General features: G+C 41.1%; 1 protein-coding gene across 7 annotated transcripts in view; it reads left to right on the top strand.

Annotated features, from left to right (window-relative positions):
• Positions 1 to 20,468, top strand: part of LOC137095388 (BRD4-interacting chromatin-remodeling complex-associated protein-like) — a 120,574-nt gene extending 100,106 nt beyond the window's left edge. For 5 of the 7 annotated variants that reach the window (XM_067461994.1, XM_067461997.1, XM_067461998.1 and 2 more), the window contains 7 exons: positions 1,087 to 1,214; positions 1,309 to 1,434; positions 3,252 to 3,316; positions 5,243 to 5,391; positions 7,250 to 7,344; positions 9,204 to 9,306; positions 11,495 to 20,468. In XM_067461994.1, coding sequence (XP_067318095.1) covers positions 1,087 to 1,214; positions 1,309 to 1,434; positions 3,252 to 3,316; positions 5,243 to 5,391; positions 7,250 to 7,344; positions 9,204 to 9,306; positions 11,495 to 12,723 — 1,895 coding nt within the window. In that variant the 3' untranslated portion in view covers positions 12,724 to 20,468. The remainder of the gene's footprint in view (positions 1 to 1,086; positions 1,215 to 1,308; positions 1,435 to 3,251; positions 3,317 to 5,242; positions 5,392 to 7,249; positions 7,345 to 9,203; positions 9,307 to 11,494) is intronic. The other 2 variants (XM_067461996.1, XM_067461995.1) reach the window with 2 other exon arrangements.
• Positions 20,469 to 22,209: the final 1,741 nt, after the last annotated feature.

Here is a 22,209-nt window from a genome sequence, read left to right as displayed (position 1 = left end):
TTTAAAAACTCCAAAATCAGGACAGTACATAAAGAGCTTGGCTGCTTCCTGCCTGGTGGGAATCCTTTGTTGGGAGGTGTTAACTGGCCCTGGTTTATTCTTGTCTGGGTTTCCCCTGCTTTTTTAGTGTTTCTTTTTATTTACTGTTCTGATTTTATAGGGTTTTTTTAAAAAAAAATATTGGGACCCAGATTTTGTTCATTTTCATGGTTTCCTCCTTTCTGTTGAAATTGTCCACATTCTTGTGGATTTCAATGGCTTCTCTGTGTAGACTGACATGGTGGTGGTTAGAGTGTTCCAGCATTTCTGTGTTCTCAAATAATATGCTGTGTCCAGGTTGGTTCATCATTCCGGTATGAATAATAGCTTTCTCCCAGTCTTTTGGAGTCAGAAGCACTTTGCTGTCTGCACTTAAATGGTGTAGCATCAATGAGCTGACTTGCATCTAAAAATATAGATAGCCAACTTACATAATGTTAGAGGGTGCTGTAATCACCCCAGAAGTGGACAAGGGTCATGAAATATGTCAGAGATTATGATTATAAATACAAAAGTTACTATCTTTTAGTTATTAAGGCTTTCCAGTTCACCAGAGAACAATGTCCTGATGACTCCTAAGCAGTCTGAGAGTTGGCAGAATTACCTTTAGTCCTGATGGAAGTGTCTTACTATTGTGACCACCGTATCTGTACCACTGGCTGGTGTAGTTAAGATATCAGCTCAAGTCATTGCCATCTTTTTATTTCTGATGTGCTCAACTGTCTTTTCCTACACTTTCTTCAGTTCAGTGATTAAATGTAGGAGGATAGGCCTCAGGCTTCCCTAGAAATCACAACTTTTCACTTGGGAAACTTTTCTTCTCTGTATGACTGCACGTTGCAGTTGGGAGAAAAAGAGAAAAAGGGAAAGTAAACATGGAGGAAAATAAACTAATCATCTTCCCCTCCTCTTTAGCACATGTTCTCTCCAAAACTGTGAGAGCGAGAGATTCAGATTTGAAATCACAGTCTCTTCATGAACAACTTTCAGATGTGTATACGTTTCTTTCTGGAACCTGATTTGTTTGTGTGTCTCCCTATACTCTAGCAGTTTCTGCTGCAGCCCCTGCGGACAGCAAAGTCTTTTCCAGCAGTTCCATCCCTATGCCTGGAAGCAAAGCAGCCCCAGGGCAAGGAAAACCTGCAGCTTCTCTCGCCATACAGCAACCAGTTCAGGTGGGATTCTTTGAACAGCTCTTTTGAATAAACTGTAACCATGCAGTGAAATGCAGTGTGTGGTTTCATACTTCCTTCTTGCTTTTTTTGGCAGGCAAAGCCTGGAGTCATTAGCTCTGTGTCAGGCCAGAATCTTGGGAAAAGTCCACTTCAGCTCCAAGCAGTTGGGAAGAGTTTGCCACAGCTCATGCCTTCAGCACCTGCCCAAATGCAGCAGCCGGTGAGGATAGACATGTCAATTTTTATGAGTCCTTTAATAACTTCTTTGACATACTTTTGCCTTGGTACATTGTCTTGCAACTGCCATTTTGTTTGGGTTTTTATTTGTACTTCTCGCTCACAAGAAGTGCGGTATGAATAGCGTATAACATGTTTTTACATATGTATATTTATTTTTTAAAGGATGGTTTTATTCCAAAGAGATCTCATGAGTGTTAACAAAAAATCAGTTTAAACAGTAAAGTATTTTTAATAATCATTTTTATTAACACATTTCAAAATTTTAATACATAAAAACAACATTTGTAGAGGATGTGGGAAGGATATAGGTAAAAAAGGGAATGGAAAATACGTTGGAGTGGGGTTTTTATTTATTTATCGTGTCAGGAGCAAGCCAAACCATTGTATTGCATTTTTTAACAAACAAACCAACAAACAAAACACAAGCTTGGTAGTAGATTAAATGTCCTTTGACCAATATCTGGCCACTTGGAGTGCCTCTGGTGTTACTATAAGAAGGTCCTCCATTGTGCATGTAGCAGGGCTCAGGTTGCATCGCAGCAGATGGTCTGTAGTTTGCTCTTCTCCACAGTAGGGTAGTGGGAAATGGGAATAGGAATAGAGAGGGCCCAGAAAGAACATGGAATAGTTGGGGGAGGGGGTAGTTTGGCTTTCCAGTCTTCTTCTCCGCGTTCTCCTCTCGCTCTCATATATATTCTTCTTTTCCTACCTGTCGGTTTTCACTTGCAATGTTTATTTACTTTTATGATTCTTCTTCTCTCCCTTTTTCTCCATCTAAATTTTCCTCAATATCTAACCTTTATGTTTCTTCTTCATATATTCTCTGAATAGTCTCCAATCTGTTGTCTTCGCAAATCTTCCCGTGGATCCTTTCAAATAGAAAGTCAGTTTATCCATATCTCTTATCTCCCAAACCTTGTTTAGCCATTCTTCTTCTGTAGTCGATTCATGAGATTTCCATTTTCAAGCATACGCTATTCTGGCCGCCGTAGTAATATATGTAAAAATGATGTCTTTATTAGTATCCAGCATTATATCTTTGTCTGTTATTCCTGAAAGGAAATATTCAGGCTTCATCTGTATTTTTATTTGTAATTTTTTTTGTCTTGTTTCTTGGATTGCTTTCCAAAAACTTCTTGCTTTAGGGCAGGTCCACCATAAATGGTAGAACGTTCCCACTTGCGCTTCACATTTCCAACATTTGTTATGGGAGTTTGTTATGCTTTATACATTAGACCTAATTTCTGCGATGTCAAATGCCACCTATACCAGTTTTCTTTGAGGTTTGTTGCATATCTATGTTTCAGTTTTTTATTCCAAATCAATTCCCATTCTTTTAATTTTATAGGTCGACCTATATTGGAAGCTCATTTGCTCATACATTCCTTTACCAATTCTGTTTCGGTGGCCCACCCTAAAAGTTTAGTATAGGTGTTTGTTATATTCTTCCTGTCCTTTTGTATTATTGTTTCCTAGAAACTGTCTTTCTCCATGAAGCCTGAAATCTTATCTTTCTTATAGTACTCCCTCAGTTGGATATACTGGAACCAAGAGTCTGCCTTGAATTGTCGAGTAATCTCTTCTTGTGATTTCAGATAGAAGTTACCCTCTTTCTAAACAGTAAAGTGTTGATGCAATTACTGAAAAACATGCCTCCTTAATTCAAAACAAATATGCTTCTCAGGTCAATGAGTATCATGCTCCATACTTTTCTCAGAAGCTGAAAGATGTAATGGGTTTTTGTTGCCTGTAGTTTACCTAATGCACTTTTGTTTTTATGTTTCCTTTCACAATTAGTTTGATAGCAAGCTTGGTAGCCTGAAAAAGCCACCTCCGATGCTACAGCCCAGCAAGGAAGCTTGGTAAGTCTCTGTTGAAAAAAATCCAAAGATCATACAATCATAGAAAGAGAAACAAAGCAGTGGGATGGGATTGCTAGTACTGCAATCAAAAACTTGCCTTACTGAATTTCCTTTTGAATCAGGCCAAGATCATAGTCCCTGTCTCTGCAGTGTAAAATCACTTAAACATAACTGTGTGGCAGTACTGGACTATGCTATTGAGCAACCTGTGGTACAGCACAACTTATCTCTTGCCTGCCAGTCACCCCATCTTTCACCTACCATGAAAGACACACTTAACAGACCTTCTAGCCATCTGTGACCTCAGAGGCTGTCTGTCATTTTTATAATGGCATTTAGACCAGTGCAAATCGACAACAGGATTTGGGTCAAGTTTCTGCCCTGGATGAAATTGTTGATGGTAATATTCACATGTTTGGAAACATTGTGCTGTAGTACAGTTTTATTTAAAGTGGTGCTCCCTGGATTGTATTCATAACTGAGCCATTGGTTGCTCATGCGTGGTGAGTTTCCAGGAAAGAAAGAAAAATGAGCACAAATTCAGTGATGGTCACCTGTGTCATACTGTGGAAAAAATGTTGCCATTTCTTGTGTCAGATAACCTGAAAAGCACTACTATAGTGGGCTTAGTACTGGCTCCAGCCTGGAGACAACTGAGTTTGACCTGACCGTGTGAATATGGACCAGTAACATACCCTTGTTACTAACTTCCTATATGTTTTGTGAGGGTAACCCTCACATATACTACTATGAGCATTGCGCTGCACTGGGGAAAGAACAGTTTGCATCTCCCCCCCCCCCCCCTCCCTTCCCCAGTCGTACTTACAAATATATTTAACTACTCCAGTAGTTGGAATTCTCTGAGCAAAAGATTGAGATCTGGTATTAGCATTCAGCAAAAATCTACAAAGATGCATTTAAGACCCACAGACTTGGGCAACTGAATGAAAGTTCTTAATTAAAATCCCCAAAAGGTAAAGGTTTCTCCTTTACATTAAGTCTCGTCGTGTCTGACTCTGGGAGGTTGTGCTCATCTCCATTTCTAAGCCAAAGAGCGGGCGTTGTCCGTAGACACCTCCAAGGTCATGTGGCCAGCATGACTGCATGGAGCACTGTTACCTTCCCGCAGAAGCAGTACCTATTGATCTATTCACATTTGCATGTTTTCAAACTGCTAGGTTGGCAGAAGCTGGGACTAACAGTGGGAGCTCACCCTGCTCCCCAGATTCAAACCACTGACCTTTCGGTCAGCAAGTTCAGCAGCTCAGCGGTTTAACTCACTGTGCCACCAGGGCCCCTTAATCTGGTATTAGCATTCATTAAAAATCTACAAAGATGTATTTAAGAGCCACAGACTTGGGCGACTAAATCAAAATTCTTATCTAAAACCCCTATCCTTCTTTCAAAATCCCTTCCAGCAGTAGGATTCAGATAGTAATGGAAATATGATGACAAATGGGGATATTACACAGTCCCTGCTGGTTATATAAAGATTTATTACATCAAAGTATTGAATACTTGTGATTCTTTTTATTTTCCCTATGCTGTGAAACTTAACATATCACACTGCAAAGAGCTAACTGCAGGGGTTGCAGGAGCAGGTTGGATGGGATGGGAGACAATTGCTATCTATTTCTGGTGTGCTATCCAGAGCTAGTAAATAAAAAAAAAGGGAGTTTTGTAGGATCCTTAAGACCAAGTGGTTTATTTTAGCATGAGCTTTCATGGTTATTATATTTGGTGTGGTTAGGGTACATGAAGGACAGTATTGAAGCCTCAGCTGTATTTGTTGGAATGGGGTCAGAATAATGTGGGATGTATGCAATAATCAGATTATTAGCAGCAGTCATCAATTTGCAAGGGTTATAGTGAGAGTGATATTTTGGGATTAAACCCATTTGCATTCTTTCCTGCTGCTTCCTTTAGTTTCTTGGAGCAGCTGCATAAACACCAGGGGGCAGTGCTTCATCCTGATTACAAAACCTCATTTCGGTCCTTTGAAGATGCTTTGCAGAGGCTTCTACCATACCACGTCTACCAAGGAACGCTGCCTTCTCCTCATGACTATCGGAAAGGTGGGTTGAACTAGACTGTGCCGTATTTTTGACCATCTGACATCTTCAGTACTTACCTTAAGTATTAAAAGCATGTTCCAGCCATTCCAAAATATTTCCTTGCACAACATCCCATTTAAAAACAAGACGGTGTGGTCTAGCAATTCAAGTGTTGGACTGGGACTCTGGGAGACCAGGGTTCAAATCCCACTTAGCCACAGAAATCCATTGTATGACTTGGGCAAATCATATCACTCAGCTTCAGATGTAAGCAAAGGCAACCCTCTCTGAATAAATCATGCCAAGCACTCCACTTAGAGCCGTCGCAAACTCTGTTCCTGCGAGAGAAAACCTTGCTAGCAAGTCCCTGACGTCATGAGCCTGCGCCTCTCTCCCCGCCCCTTTCTCCGCCCCTTTCTCCATGCGAGCGTGGTTTTTCCTTTGCTAGGGCAGCATTGCCCGCATTTTCTCTCAGTTGAATTCTGCCAACTGAGAGAAAATGCGGGCAATGCTGCCCTAGCAAAGGAAAAACCACGCTCGCATGGAGAAAGGGGCAGAGTAAGGGGCGGGGGGAGAGGCGGAGTCTCGTGACGTCAGGGACTTGCTAGCAAGGTTTTCTCTCGCAGGAACAGAGTTTGCGACGGGCCTTAGGCAGAAAAATGAAATACAAAGATAAAGAATGGTGGACGCATGGCTTGAGAGCAGTATGTGTGAAAAAGATCTTGGGGTCCTCGTGGACAACAAGTTAAACATGAGCCAATAATGTGATGGGGCAGCAAAAAAAAGCCAATGAGATTTGGCCTGCATCAATAGGAGTCTAGTGTCTACATCCAGGGAAGTCATGCTCCCCTCTTTTCTGCCTTGGTTAGACCACATCTGAAATATTGTGTCCAATTCTGGGCACCACAATTCAAGAGAGATATTGACAAGCTGGAATGTGTCCAGAGGAGGGTGACTAAAATGATAAAGGGTCTGGAGAACAAACCCTATGAAGAGTGGCTTAAAGGGATGAGCATGTTTAGCCTGCAGAAGAGAAGGCTGAGAGGAGACATGATAGCCATGTATAAATATGTGAGAGGAAGCCACAGGGAGGAGGGAGCAAGCTTGTTTTCTGCTGCCCTGGAGACTAGGACACGGAACAATGGCTTCAAACTACAAGAGAGGAGATTCCATCTGAACATGAGGAAGAACTTCCTGACTGTGAGAGCCGTTCAGCAGTGGAACTCTCTGCCCCAGAGTGTGGTGGCGGCTCCTTCTTTGGAAGCTTTTAAACAGAGGCTGGATGACCATCTGTCAGGGGTGCTTTGAATGCAGTATTCATGCTTTTAGGCAGGGGGTTGGACTGGATGGCCCATGAGGTCTCTTCCAACTCTATGATTCTATGATAGCCATGTAAAATACGTGAGAGGAAGTCATAGGGAGAAGGGAGGGAGAAGGCTTGTTTTCTTCCCTGGAGACTAGGACGCGGAACAATGGCTTCAAACTACAAGAAAGGAGTTTCCATCTGAACATTAGGAAGAACTTCCTGACTGCGAGAGCTGTTCAGCAGTGGAAGCTGTTCAGCACTCTCTGCCTTGGAGTGTGCTGGAGGCTCCTTCTTTGGAGACTTTTAAACAGAGGCTTGATGGCCATCTGTCGGGGGTGCTTTGAATGCAGTTTTGCTGCTTCTTGGCAGAAATGTCTGGATGCTCCATGAGGTCTCTTCCAACTCTATGATTCTATGATTCAAGCAAACCCTGTGATAGGTTTTCCTCATGGTCACCATAATTCCGAAATGACTTGAAGGGAACTCATGCACAGACTTCCCATTTACAATCGGCAAAGATATAACTTCGTTCTCTCTCCACTTTCCTGCCTTTCCCATGGCGCTCTTTTCTAGTAGATGAAGAGTTTGAAATGGTGTCAACACAGCTGTTGAGACGCACACAAGCCATGCTGAACAAATATCGCCTGCTGCTCTTAGAGGAATCACGGGTAAGGTTTTTCTTCTCCAGATGCTCCTTTGAAAAGGTAATTGTCAATAACCAGCCTGATCTCACCTTTCCTTTTGTCCTCTGATGAGCATTCAGTTGACTGGCTAAATTGCTAAGAGGTTAGCCAAAAGCTGGGTGGTTGTGGAGAGGTAACCATCATGATAATATTGTACCTTTTGGACTTTGTTTGTATCTGATTAGAAATTAACACGAGTCTGTAAATATTTTGTGAAAAAAAGAAAAGGATAAGATTGTCCCTATGTTTGACATCTCTACTTTGTTTTTAAAAATCCAGTCTAACTAATGTATATCTATACATGATACCAGCTTGCTTTTATTGACAATGTTTGCTTAGTTTGTTTGTGCTTGATATTTGAGACAACTACCATATATACTCGAGTATAAGCCAAGTTTTTCAGCTCTTTTTAGGCTGAAAAAGCCCCCCTCATATACTCGCATCAAGGTTATTTATTATTTTTCTTTGTTGTTATTATTTTTATTACATTTATAATTTTACTCTATTTATTATTATTTTTACTATTATATTTATATTATTTTACTGTATTATTATTTTATTACATTTATTATTTCACTCTATTATTATAACATTTATTATTTTACTCTATTATTGTTATTACATTTATTGTTCTATATTATTATTACTACATTTATTATTTTACTCTATTATTAATGTTATTATTACCTATCAATTATTTTACTCTATTATTATTACATTTATTATTATTATTATTTTTATTACATTTATTATTTTACTCTTATTATTACTGTTATTATTACATTTATTATTTTACTCTCTTTATTATTATTGGGATACGTAAGCACATTTACATTGAAGAAAGTTGGAATAATGGTTTAATCAGAGTTGGACAGTCTTATCTTACATTACAGTTTTACGTGAATATTGCAAAGCATTTTACCTACTGATGCTTCAATTAATGCAATTTTATATCTATTTTTATATTGAAATTTACCAGTAGCTGCTGCATTTCCCACCCTCAGCTTCTACTCGAGTCAATCCATTTTCCAAGTTTTTTTGTGGTAAAATTAGATGCCTCCTCAACTTACATTCTGGTTGGCTTATACTCGAGTATATATGGTATTTAGTTAGGAGATACTAAGTTATTTCCTCTCTTTGTATTTCTTGGTAGCAAGAAGAGACTGAAGGAATGAATGGTTGTTACAAGGGAAAGGCATAGGATATGAAAACACAAATTCAGTCCTTGAGAACACGAAACTTGTGGGGAACTGCCTATGTATTTACAAATATATATTCAAAACTGTGTATGAAGTCTTGGACAAATTGCTTAGATTCTCTATGGAATTCCATTTACAGACTTCTGTGGAAAATTAGTTCTGTAAGATGGATTTAACTGCATTAACAACTCCTAAAAATGCAGTTATGGTAAAAACAAAGGAAAACCTTAATTTTCATCGGAGGCAGGAACTGTCCACATTCAAAGTTTTGTAAAGCTATCTTGGGATTGCTGAGGAAAAGATTTGAGTGTCCCCTGTATATTTATATTTCTGCTTTTATATATACAAAGAGAAGGAGCTGCATCAGAATAAATATTGTATCCCCTCTCCCCAACTTCTTGATCAGTTTAAAATAGGATTATTTCTTTAACTTTTACTGCATGTTAATCAGAGTAGAATTTAAAGTGTTACCATTTTTTTCTAAACTAAATACCTTTTGTTCTGGGGATATTTCAGCCTTTCAGCAGTGAGGGCAAAAGGCAGGAGGTTGCAAGAAAGTATGGATCGGAAGGTGATGTGTCAAGTAGAACCTTGCTTTACCTCTTCCCAATCTTCACAAAGATTCCCTTCCTCTTTTTCCCCCAGAGAGTCAGTCCTTCAGCCGAAATGGTGATGATTGATCGGATGTTCATACAGGAGGAAAAGACCACCTTAACTCTAGATAAGCAACTAGCCAAGGAGAAGCCAGGTAAAGGTGGAAAAAAACTCCTTCATATTTTATTGTCAAAGGCTTTCATGGCCAGAATCACTGGGTTGCTGTGAGTTTCCAGGCTGTATGACCATGTTCCAGAAGCATTCTCTCCTGACGTTTCGCCCACATCTAGGCAGACATCCTCAGAGGTTGTGAACTCTTGTCTGCTTGAGGCAAGTGTGAATGTTGCAATTGGCCACCTTGATTAGCATTGGATGGCCTCCAACAGACAAGAGTTCTTTCTCCCACCCTGGAACTTCCACAGATATATAAACCTCACTTGCCTAGTTTGCAACAGACCTCACAACTTCTGAGGATGCCTGCTATAGATGTGGGGAAAACATCAGGAGAGAATGCTTCTGGAATATGGCCATACAGCCCAGAAACCTCACAGCAACCCACCCATTCTTTGTTTAGAAGTGACTTGTTCTGATTAATAAAGTAAACCTCACCTTATTGTTTGCAATATCCAGGCAGCAACCAGCCAGGCTTTGAAGCTACAAGGCCATTAAATACTAATCAAGGAAGCCAATTACAACATTCACAATTGCCTCCATCAGACAAGAGTTCTTTCTCCCACATTCCACAGATATATAAACCCCACTTGCCTAGTTTCTAACAGACCTCACAAACTCTGAGGGTGCCTGCCATAGGTGTGGGTGAAACGTCAGGAGAGAATGCTTCTTGAACATGGCCAAACAGCCTGGAAAACTCACAGCAACCCACTCCTTCATATCTCTAGTTTCTAAGCTGAAGTATTGAACTACAACTATCATAATTAAAAGAAAATATTTTTAAAATATGTTCTACAATAGACCCACAGGATAAATACAATTTATGTGCAATCCCTGAATTCTATCTTATTGAGTCTGATTCTGAAAACACTTGTATAGGAAAGATTTAAGCCCAATGAAGAGATATGAAACATCAGTTGCAGGGGAACACAAGCAGGAAGATGGTGTTCCTGCTCTTTAGGTGGGCTTAAACCCAATGGATACTGTGAAAACAGAAAACTGAACTCCCAAGTTCTTGGGCCTGATCTATTAGAGTTCTTGTATGTTCATTCTAGGCAAGCAGAGATCTCTTGAGAGCACCTTTCAGGCATCATATTTGTTTTTCAACTCCACCAATCTTTTTTAATAACTTGCCATCTGAGGGCAAGGTCTTATTATCTGTGAGGTCCTTGCTGTGAGATAGTGCCACTCTCTTTCTAGAGTTTGGCCATCCATGACAAAAAATACTTTGAGGGGTTGACCATCCCTTGATTGAAATGTATTGTTGCTCTCCCTGAAGTTTAATATTATCATTTTTTTCGTGTCAGGAGCGACTTGAGAAACTACAAGTCACTTCTGGTGTGAGAGAATTGACCATCTGCAAGGACGTTGAAATTTAATATTATCATTTTTTTCATGTCAGGAGCAACTTGAGAAATTGCAAGTCACTTCTGGTGTGAGAGAACTGGCTGTCTGCAAAGACGTTGAAGTTTACTATTATCCCTTTTCCGTGTCAGGAGCGACTTGAGAAACTGCAAGTCACTTCTGGTGTGAGAGAATTGATCGTCTTCAAGGACGTTGAAGTTCAATGTTATCATTTTTTTCATGTCAGGAGTGACTTGAGAAACTGCAAGTCACTTCTGGTGTGAGAGAACTGGCCATCTGCAAGGACATTGAAGTTTACTATTTTCCTTTTTTTCATTGTCAGGAGGGACGAGAAACTCCAAGTCACTTCTGGTGTGAGAGAACTGGCCATTTGCAAGGACATTGAAGTTTACTATTTTCCTTTTTTTCATGTCAGGAGAGACTTGAGAAACTGCAAGTCACTTCTGGTGTGAGAGAATTGACCGTCTGCAAGGACGTTGAAGTTTACTATTACCATTTTTTTCATGTCAGAAGAGACTTGAGAAATTGCAAGTCACTTCTGGTGCGAGAGAATTGCCATGGGGATGCCTGGATGTTTTACCATCCTGTAGGAGGCTTCTCTCATGTCCCTGCATAAAAAGCTGGAGCTGACAGATGGGAGCTCACCCTGCTCCACAGATTCGAACTTTTGACCTTTTGGTCAGCGGTCCTGCCAGCACAATGTGCCACCAGGGGCTCTTGTAATATTATCCTAGTAAGTGGTGATAGGAGGAGACCTTTCTAGCCTACTTTTCACCCAATTGTAATGTATGGTATTTCTCTTCCAGATGAATATGTTTCCTCCTCTTCACGGTCGCAGAGTTTTGCCTCGTCTCTGGCTCAGGGCTCCCTGCCCAGCAATGTCACCTCAGCTTCTGAGAACCTGAAAGTTCCTCCAGTGCAGATGGCAACGCAGATCAACCCCACAAAATTGGTCATCAAGCACAGCGGAGGCTCTCCCTCGGTTACATGGGCCAAGGCCTCTCCCTCGCTGGATGGTGACGAGGATACCTTACCCTCCAGGAGCAAGCCGCCCATCAAAACTTATGAAGCCCGGAGTCGGATCGGACTGAAACTGAAGATCAAGCAAGAGGCTGGACTTAGCAAAGTGGTTCACAACACTGCCTTGGACCCCGTTCACCAGACACCGCCACCTATCTGCACAGTGATCAAAACGGTGGATCAACACTCGTCCGCTTCGACGGTCACCACTGCCGCCGCCACGACCACGGCCACCTCAATGGCAGGGCAAATGAATGGGACAGTGGACCACATCTCTGCCGCTCCAATGGAGAAAAAACCCATTGTGACTTACTGCAGGCTTCCTCTTCGGAAGACATATCGGGAGAATGTGGATGCCTTCGTAGCAGAAAAAGCCCCCGAGGCCAGCCTGAAAGGTAGTACCCCGAAAGCGGACATGGTGCCAAGCACCCTGATCATCAAGCAAGACGGGGGGTCCAGGAGCGTCATTACCTCCCACAAGACTCACGAGGGTTCCTCTGCGACTGTGGCGGAGAAGGGCAGGCCAGAGGAAAACACCAAACACACCTTTTTCAACCGGAGTGACGCCCGTTCCCTCGTGATGCACGAAAGCCCCGCTGCAGCCAAGACCGACGATTCAGCCAGTGGCCTTATGAAGGAATTAGCGGAGGTTGAGGACGAGTTTTATCACCGGATGATAAAGACCGAGCCCCCTGACCATGGTTCTGCCACTGAACTCACATGGGAGGTGCCCCTACCCCCAGCCAAACGCCGGAAGTCAGAATCTTTCGATGTGGACAATGCCAGCTTCTCTAGCGACAGTCCCCCAGATGACTCGCTGAACGAGCATCTACAGAGCGCCATTGACAGCATCCTGAATTTACAGCAACCTCAGGCTGGGGGTCAGAATACCCGAACACCCTCATCTTCCTACAACTCCTCCTCCTCCCCTTTCTCCTCCCCTGTCCACCGCACAGACACCTACCTTGCCCCCAATCACAACGGCGGCCTTGGAGCAAGGACGTTGAACAGATAACAGAAATGGAAAGTGAGCGGAGACTGTACAAAGTGAGCCACGGACTGAAGCTGGAGCAGCTTCTGCTGGCTGGGAAACAGTTGGAAGCCAAGGTGCCACTCCTTAAAGAGACCCACCAGAATGGGGCTGATACCAGAAGGGAATCGTGAGGGTTTCAGGTGGAGAAGGCCACAAAAAAAGGCCTGTAGAGGCTTCATCCATCCAAGTGTTGATATGATGGGTTTGGGTTGTTGTAAAATACAAGCTGTGGCTGGATTTACAATACACTTGTCTCATCACATGCACCATTAGAAGAAGAGAAAGAAGAAGAAGAAGAAGGTTCAGCAACTGCCAAGCAGGCAGATGGGAGGGGGTTGGATTGGGGCCCATAGGTAGTGTTGGCTGTGTAATATTTAGATTCTGTAACAAATTGCTAATTTGAATCTCTGAATTATGATGATTGGAGTTATTTCCCCCTCCCCCAAACTCCTATTATTCTTTTTTGAGGACTTTTTAAAACAAATCCCATGCCCAAAGCCAGCAGGGAGGCCAAAGCAATGGGGCAGGGGAACAGCTCCGTGGGAGTTGTCATGTGGGGCAATTATGTAATTGATTTTGTCAGGTTTCTTAAGTTATTTTAAGTATAAACTATCTGCTTTCCTTTTTTCCCCACCCTTTTGACAACAAAAGATATATTCTGAACAAAACACAAGAAAGGTGAAAAGTTACAAACACTAATACTCAAAAGCAAATAAAAATGCACGAGTTTGCAAATCAACGAGTTTGAAAGAGGAAACCGGTCTCCTTTCAGGTGCGGACGGATCTGTATTTAACATGGCCATGATGAGTGCAGTAAGGAAAGTTCTGGCAAGAAGGTAGATGTCTTCTCTCTCTCTCCCCCCCCCCCCCAAGTTTGAAATAAAAGTCAGGCTGAGCTCTTCATAAGAGTTGGAACCAACCTAAATCTCAGTGTTTACATATTGTGGCATAGGTGGATGCTCACCTTGATAATCTAGACCAGTTGTTCTCAACCTATGGGTCTCCAGATGTTTTGGCCTTCAACTCCTAGAAATCCTAACAGTTGATACACTAGCTGGGATTTCTGGGAGTTGTAGGCCAACACACCTGGAGACCCACAGGTTGAGAACCACTGATCTAGACAAAAGCAAGAAGGCAAGCAGTTTCCTCCTCTCTGTATGTTTGCGTTCTTAGCTTTCAGGGTTTGTAGTTGGCTCCCGTGGGATCTGTACCTCTCTCTGGCCCACAGCTTTGCCCCTCTCTCCTCGTACAGCTAATTGCACATGACTGGAGTTCTGGGAAAGAATAGGACTCCCTTTGGTGGGTGCTGTAGCTTCTTGCTTTGGTCAGCTGGAGGAAAGAAAGGCAATAATAGCCATACTGGATTGAATCCAGAATCAATTCATCCACATTTCACTTTTCCCCATGGATTTCATTAGGACCTATGTGAGGCTGAATTAATCTAGAACCAAGCTGAATCTAGAACCAGACTGAATTAATCTAGAACCTTGCCACAGTAAAGCAGCTCGGTTAGTCACTGATAGAAATAAAAAGATCCCTCTTTGCAGTTTTAACTTAATTTCCTGTTTTGCTGTTCTCTCTCTTGATTTTGGTTTTTGTCTGTCATTTTCTTTGTACACACCCATGAGGGCCTACTAAATACTGTGTAGAGTAGGCATGGGCAGACTTCGGCCCTCCAGGTGTTTTGGACTTCAATTCCCACAATTCCTGGCGTCAGGCTCCTTCCTTTTCCCCCTCAGCCGCTTAAGCGGCTGAGGGGGAAAAGGAAGGGGCCTGACGCCAGGAATTGTGGGAGTTGAAGTCCAAAACACCCGGAGAGCCGAAGTTTGCCTATGCCTGGTATAGAGGAACTGAGTGCCAAAAGTAAGGGGGCTTGCCTATCAATGGGTTTTCCCACATGTCAAGTGTATTTTTTTTCTGATGAGAATAAAAGAATTCCAGTAACAAAAATCATAATATCATGTCTGGCCGATGGTTTGCAAGCAGTGAGAAGCCATGTTGCTTTCAAATCCTTAGTGTACTTTAGTCTTGACTTCCAAGAAAAAATAAATCCAACCTCATGTTAAAATTTTGATCACAGCAATGAACTGGGATCAAGTATTTCTCCACGTAATAGCTGATGTGAGATGTAGCCTTTGGTTAATACAGAGTTAAAATCAGTCTTACGGAAACTTGATATGTTGACAGTGGCCTTCAGAACAACAAGATGTGAGTTCTGCCTCCATCCTCTCCCTCAGATAATCTAGATTTTTTTTCACAGAAGCATTAAACAGTTATGAGCCCAGACGCAATATCTCCTGTGGGCTTTGCGCTCAGAGTGGAAATAAAGGTGCTGTTATGCCTTCCTTCAGATTCCTCCATTCCATAGTCCTTCCTGTTCTGTCTCTGTGTCTTGTTTTGGGCCTTTTGAAATGCCACGTCTTTCCTCTCTTCTTCCATAGCTTACTGATCTTTGCAGGGTGGACACTATAACACTTAGAAGCTTAGAGGACAACTTTTAACCTGCCTCTGTGAGACCTCTTCTCTCCTTTACGGCTGGACTGTGAGAAGAAGAAAGCCATAATGATGGAGCAGGTGGTGCTTTGTGAGCAGGCAGTCTTCCGTTAGTGGTAAACTCTGCATATTTGAGTTAGCATAGAACTCATTCGCAAGCAAGATAAAAAGTAGGAAATTCTCCTGCCATATACCTGCTTTCTAAGTATTTTTGCCACTTGACAGCTTATTGTAGCCATTTGTAATACAAGGCTCAACAAAGCACAACATTTGAGCAGGTTGAAACCTATCGTGTGTCTGAAGTGATGCTAACTTGTAGTCCCTTTAAAACAGTGGTTCCCAAGCTTTGGGCTTCCGGGTGTTTTGGACTTCAACTCCCAGAAATCCCAGGCAGTTTATGAGCTGTTAGGAACTGTGGGAGCAGAAGTCCAAAACACTTGGAGGCCCAAAGATTGAGAACCACTGCTTTTAAAGTACCCTTGTCTTGATTTATGCTGTGAAGGAATCTTTCTTTCACTCAGTGAGTTCTGCATAACTTGATGGCTCCCATATTCTTCCTCTTTTCTCTTTCTGACATTATATGCCAGATTAACATCTGCAATAAGCAAACTTCGACTGGAGTTATTCTTAACCTTTTTGTTTGCAAGTGTCCTCCATAGTTGACAGTTCTTCCCTAGTCTTTTTCCTTTCCAGTATTTCAGTGTAACACGAATTACACCAATCTTCATTCTTAGCCTTTTTCGAGAGATCCTTTGTGAGGTCCTGAAGGCTTCCAAACTAACATTCAGGTGGCTGATTTTATGTCAAACTATTAACAATAGAAGATCTCTCACAAATGCCCAGACCACGCTTGTCTGTATTTTCAGTGCCAAAATATATGCCTTCTCGCCTACCAAAACATGCACCTAGTACATGCTATGGGAGAAAGTGATTTTAGAGATGGAAGGTTCTTACTGCCTTGAGTCTTGAATCCAAGAAAGTGTCAAGAGCCCAAAATTAACACCTGCATTGCAGAACCAGTATTCTGCTGATTGACGTAGTATACATTTGGTAAAAAAGCTTACCTATGAAATCAGTCTTGAAGGCAATTTTCACTTCTATGAGTTATGGCCCTTGTTTCTTCATACTCTGCTATTTTTCTTCGAACTCTTGGAAGTTGGCTTTCTTAGCTCTGATCCCTACAGGATAGGACAATTTCTCTGCCTCTGTGTTAGATGCATTTACCCTACAATGTGTTGAAAATTGTCTTTCTAGTTCACCTGCTGTGAGCAAGTCTTTAGACTGAATTGATGTTACTGTCCAAAATTGTATGTGTGTGACACCCCTCCCCTTTATTTGCTCTCTACTGATAGTGCCTTCTTTCCAAATTTGGCACTCTTCTTGAACTCAAAACAGACATGTTTGCTTTTGCATACTACAGCTGAAAGAGTTAACTAAATGTTTTGTTTATAAATGCTCAAACTGCCCTTTTAACGATTACCAAAATCTTTTGTGTAACGCCCATTTCCACCCTCTTCTGTGTTTGTGTGTGTGAAGAAAAATGCCTTTTATTGTTATCAGATTGCAGGTGAAAGCTGGGCAAACAACTTATTTGGTTGCCATCTTGCAATAAAAACCAAGAGCAGGATTTAGGCCTAGTAATTGAGACAATTGAAGTCCACCTTTGTCCTTTGGACATGGTACCAAGTCTTCCACATTCATCCACTAGCTAAATTGTCTATTTTCTCCTTCCATTTTTCAAAATTCTGAGTTATTTTTTATTTGATGCTATAACTCCAGTCTCAAAGAGTATTGCACCAGTCTTCCAAATTCTTTCACACCCTTATTTCTATATTTCTTTCTCCCCACCCATCTCCTAGAAGCAGTCCTGAAGCAAAATCTCTCCATTACTTCTCCTTCTCTGATGGTGTTGTAGATCACTATCCTTGTCCAAACTCTGAAAAGCAGGTGTCAAACTCTAGAGCTTTATTTAAAACAGCATTCTGGGGGAAAGGTCCATAGCCTGTGCTATAAGGATGCAACAACTTTTCCAAATGTAGCTTTAACATATTAATAAGGCAAACAATTGCCTTCAGAATATAATCTTCCATTGTGTCACGCTAGCCTTGTTCCCCTTAAAGGCTAGATTTTCACAAAAAAAGTTAGAAGTATGTTCTTAAATCAGCCCCTCAAAGGTATACAGTGGTTAGAACGGGAAATTTCTTGGTGTCCTCCAAAATGGAACATTTTGAAGCCCCTTTTACCCACTTCTTCTCCTTGCCCAAATACTGAGCACAAATTAAGCGAAGCTTTAATGTCGCCATTCTCAAATTGGCATCATCTGGGTCAGATGCACTACTACTTCCATAAGACCTCAAACCAATTGGCCAGGGAGTTTGGGGAGCTCTAATCTAGTCCATTGTAAGATGCAAACTTAAAGAAGATTGCCTTAAAATATCCATCTGCTTTTTCAGTTTTTTTGTTTGTTCATAAAACCTAGAAGTGGGTTGAGGGCTATGGCTATGTCTTATCAAAAGCTGCAGGAACAGGAGAATTAAAGGTAATTCTTTTGAAACGATTTGAAGAATTTGAAGCATGAATAATTTGATAGCCAAAAGAATAGTCCTGATGCTCATGCAGGTTTTCCTAAAGCAGTTATATGAAATTCTTACTGGTTTTGTCCCATCATTGTGTTCTCTGCTGTTTAGTATCTGGCTTTGTACACATTAATATGAATGCACAAACACATGTAAGTGCACAATATGCTTCTTGTTTCCCCCAAAAATTTACATTTGTTCCATTCTCTTTTGCTTGTTTGTACCTGCAGGGTCTAGATTAACACAGAGGAATCTTATACGTGAGATATTTTACATACTGCTTTTCTTGTAAAGGACTTTTGACAGATACTTGCGCAGGTATGTGAAAGTAGAGAGTTGATCAGGATCTAGTTTAACTAGATAAATAAATAGACTGAATCCAGGCCTTTAAAAATTACTATTACTATTCTTATTCTTATTCTCTTGCCTTACTATCAACTGCTACATTTTGACCAAGGACAGATAACATGTAACTAGAATTACAGTGTTCCATTTTGTTTCACAAAAACGCAATGCATAATGTATCTCCACTCATTTTTTTTCCAAAAAATATCTCTGAGCCCTTTCACACATCCCTATATCCCAGAATATCAAGGCAGGAAATCCCACCTTTTCTGCTTTGAACTGGGATATATGGCAGTGTGGACTCAGATAACCCAGTTCGAAGCAGCTATTGTAGGATTTTCTGCCTTGATATTCTGGGATATAGGGCTATGTGGAAGGGCCCTCTCATTGTCAGTGTCAACATCAGACAGCCCCCCACCTCCCAAAAAGAAATAAATAAAACCTAACAGAATGAGGAAGGCAGAAGATACTGTAGGATTTTGCGGTTTGCCGAAGACTGTTTAGCATCAGTCCCCACCTTCTTTAAACTTTCCTGTGTCTTGTGAAGTAGGAAAAATAATTTGTGTCTTTAAAAATGCGGTTTACTGGAAATTAACATTTTAGGGGTGTAATTGAACCAAAAGTGTGGCTAGAAGACCCACGTTTCTCTTCCTGTGTCTTAATTTGTTTCTGAAAGTGTTTCATTACCCTTCTTACCAAACTGCTGAAGAAAACTGTATACCAGAGCCCCTGCCTATGGCTTCTTGTGCTTTATTGCTCATAAATGCACAGTGCCTTTGTGCAAATACAGTTATGTCTCTTGTCAGAACGTGCATGAGGGAATTACTGGATCAGGCAGTAGATTCCATATACAAGATAAGATCCTCCATGAAGGTATTTGAGGCTGACTCTATGGATGGTCTTTATGAACCTGGAAAGAGAAATGGCAACATTGCTATCTATTTATGCTTTGTCTGATCCACAGTTTTATTGTACCATTCCCAATGTAATTTTTTGGTTTGATATAAGGTGATATTTTAAATAACCTTTCTTATGAGGAGAGAAGCAGGTTGGTATGTCCTAAATCACTTTTTTGCCCCCATTTCCTGGCAGACAGTTGGTCACATCCTTTTAGAAGAAGGACAGAAAGGAACAGGACTTTCTTCTTTCAACCCACTTTGTTGCTCTGATCCAGACTCCTGTATGTACCCTGATCACAATATTTTTGCGCAAACAGGGTTTACCAGCCAATAGTTCCCTCCATAAAGTAAAATATCATTCTAGCATCTATTAGAAATTGCTGATGGGTTAGAAAGGTAAGACAGGTTCCTCTTTTGTTGTGAAGAGCTGATGGAGGAACATCCTTCCCAAATAAACATAAGCAGGTCTGGGTTTGAAGCTACTTGCCTGAAGCGTACAATATTCCCCACCTTATAATTCTCTTGTTATTTTAGGGTGGGAGGGAAACATATATGGTTAGGAAGCAATAAGGGATTTTCAAACTCCCAGGCTGGTGGAGTTTCTCTTCTTTTTTATATATAATATATATAAATATATATAAAATGTATATGGCATTGTTTGGCTTTTTTGTTTAGTGTCCTTTTTTCCCTTCTAAAAAGTGCGGATTTGGGAATGTTAGCTCATTTGGTTGCTGCTTCTTCACACTGCGAAAGGGTGCAAAACTCTTCCTTCCCAACAAAAGGTTAATCTCCACTGGCGCTCTTCTTTTTAATGGGGACGTATATTTAACATCTGATTCTTTCCAATATTTTGAAGCATATTAAAGTGACCATTGATTTTTGAATTTTGTTTTATAAGCACAAAAGTAGGGGGGAAATTTCCACCTCTTGAGTGCATATTTAAAGTTTCATTGTTTCTTGTTTTAAGGGAGGGGTATTGGAAAAGAAATGGAAATACGTAGATTGCAGTTCTTGGGAAGCTTCCAACCTGCAGTTAACTCATTGCTCATTTACCATTTCAAATGGGCTCGCTGAGAAGATAAAAGGCCACTTCCAAAAGTTATGAAAACTCATTTAGGTCCTTCTGAAACCTTCGGCTTTCTCACTCAATACCACATAATATGAAGGCTTTCCCAGTCAAAGAAAGCAAAATGTAATATCTCACTTCTTTTAGTATTAAACAACAACAAGAACCCAGTTTTTCTTTCTTCCTCCTGCTGGTACCAGTTTGAACTTCATCACAGTTCAGAAAAAAACAAAATATAGTACTATAAAATAATTTTGTACTGTATTTATTGTGTATAACAATTTTTTTAAAGAATTATGTACATTTAGTACTTCTGTGTAAATTAAATTGCTCTTCTTTTTAAAAATGGTACACGAGTTGGTTTGGCTTTTCTTGAGAGGGTGATGAACATGGACTGATTTGCAGAAGACATGGGAGAGGGAAGGGGCTTTTTGAAAGACTCTCTTGGGTCCTCATCACACTAGAACAGTGGTTCTCAACCTGGGGTCCCCAGGTGTTTTTAGCCTACAACTCCCAGAAATCCCAGCCAGTTTACCAGCTGTCAGGATTTCTGGGAGTTGAAGGCCAAAAACATCTGGGGACCCCAGGTTGAGAACCACTGCACTAGAGAATGAATCCACTTTCAATTCGGTTTCTGCCTCTTGCAGAATCCTGACGTATTTAGTTTAGGGAGGAGCCTTTAACAGCCTCACTAAACTACAAACCCCAGAATTCTGCAGGAGGCAGATACCGGATTTAAAGTAGATTCATTCTCTAGTGCGATGAATTAGTTGCTTGCATATTACAAAACGATCTTGAGGTGATGCAAAACAAGTGTTGTGTGGTGGAGGTTCCTTCTTTGGACGCTTTTAAAGACAGGCTGGATGGCCATCTGTCGGGGGTGCTTTGAATGCAATTTTCCTGCTTCTTGGCAGGGGGTTGGACTGGATGGAGCTCTCTTCCAACTCTATGATGCTATTATTTTAAAACCTGATGCAGCTGGACAGCATGGGAGATGGCTGAGTGCGGAGGTGTGTGTAAATACAATCCACTGAGAAGGGAACACCACACATAATGCAACATGAGTTGTATTGCAAGCTTTTATTCAAATTGATTTCACTACAGATCATGTATATAGAAGTATAATGAGTGAAAAAAGCTGTTGATTATATGTCAATTGGAATCAAATGATTTTATAAATCTTATACTTGCATCTCAGAATCAAATCTTAATAGTAATTTTCCATAAATTGCATTTAGTGATTATTCTCATAAAGATGGCTGGATCAGCTCTTCAGAATCAGGACGCGGCACTATGTTTCTTTACCTGAAAAACAGAAATACAAACAGGTGAACTTCCATTTTACATTGGAGTTGAGCTTTTATGCAAAAGGTAGGCAGTAGAAAAGGTCATCAAATGTTTTGTGGGGTGGTGGCAGTGGCGCTGATTGCAGTGGTTGGTTCTTTGGTAGAATGTTAAAACTGGCCAATGAGGTCAACTGAATACTCATGTGAATGCAGTGCTCCAATCCTGCTCTTCCATTTAATATCTTTGCATCTCTTCTTTATTGAAATGTATGAAGAACGTTTAATCTAAAGACCAGGGATGGTAATTGGGTGGCCTTCCATCATGTCTTGAGCTGTAACTCTCAGAAATCCTAGCCAGCAGGTAAGGGATACTGGAAGTTGCAATTCAACATGGGAAATAGGTGTCTCCACTGAATCATTTAGCAGTCAAATCTTTTCTGGCAGGTCATTCCACAGTCTTGGGGCAGCTGATGAAAAGTACCCCCCCCCCCCCCCAGAGGACCTCAGTGTTTGGGCCAGATTATATTGGAGAAGGCGATCATATAGGTAACCTGGACCCAAACCATGTAGGGCTGTAGAAGTCAAAACCAACACTTTGCACTTTGCCTGGAAACTAATTGGCAACCACTGGAGTGACTTTAATATGGGGTAATATCCTTACTCCTAGATGTTTCCGTAACTAGTCTGGCTGCTAGTTCACTGAAGTTTAGAAGTAGCCCAATGTGAAGCACATTGCAGAAGTCCAACCTTGAGGTTACCAGTGCATGCATTACTATCTTAAGTCCTCCAATTCTAGGATTTCT

The sequence above is a fragment of the Anolis sagrei genome, chromosome Y, assembly GCF_037176765.1.
Source record: "Anolis sagrei isolate rAnoSag1 chromosome Y, rAnoSag1.mat, whole genome shotgun sequence".
NCBI classification, from domain to species: Eukaryota; Metazoa; Chordata; class Lepidosauria; order Squamata; family Dactyloidae; genus Anolis; species Anolis sagrei.
The sequence above is the reverse complement of the archived record's forward strand: the minus strand, read 5'-3'. Positions and strand labels throughout refer to the sequence as shown.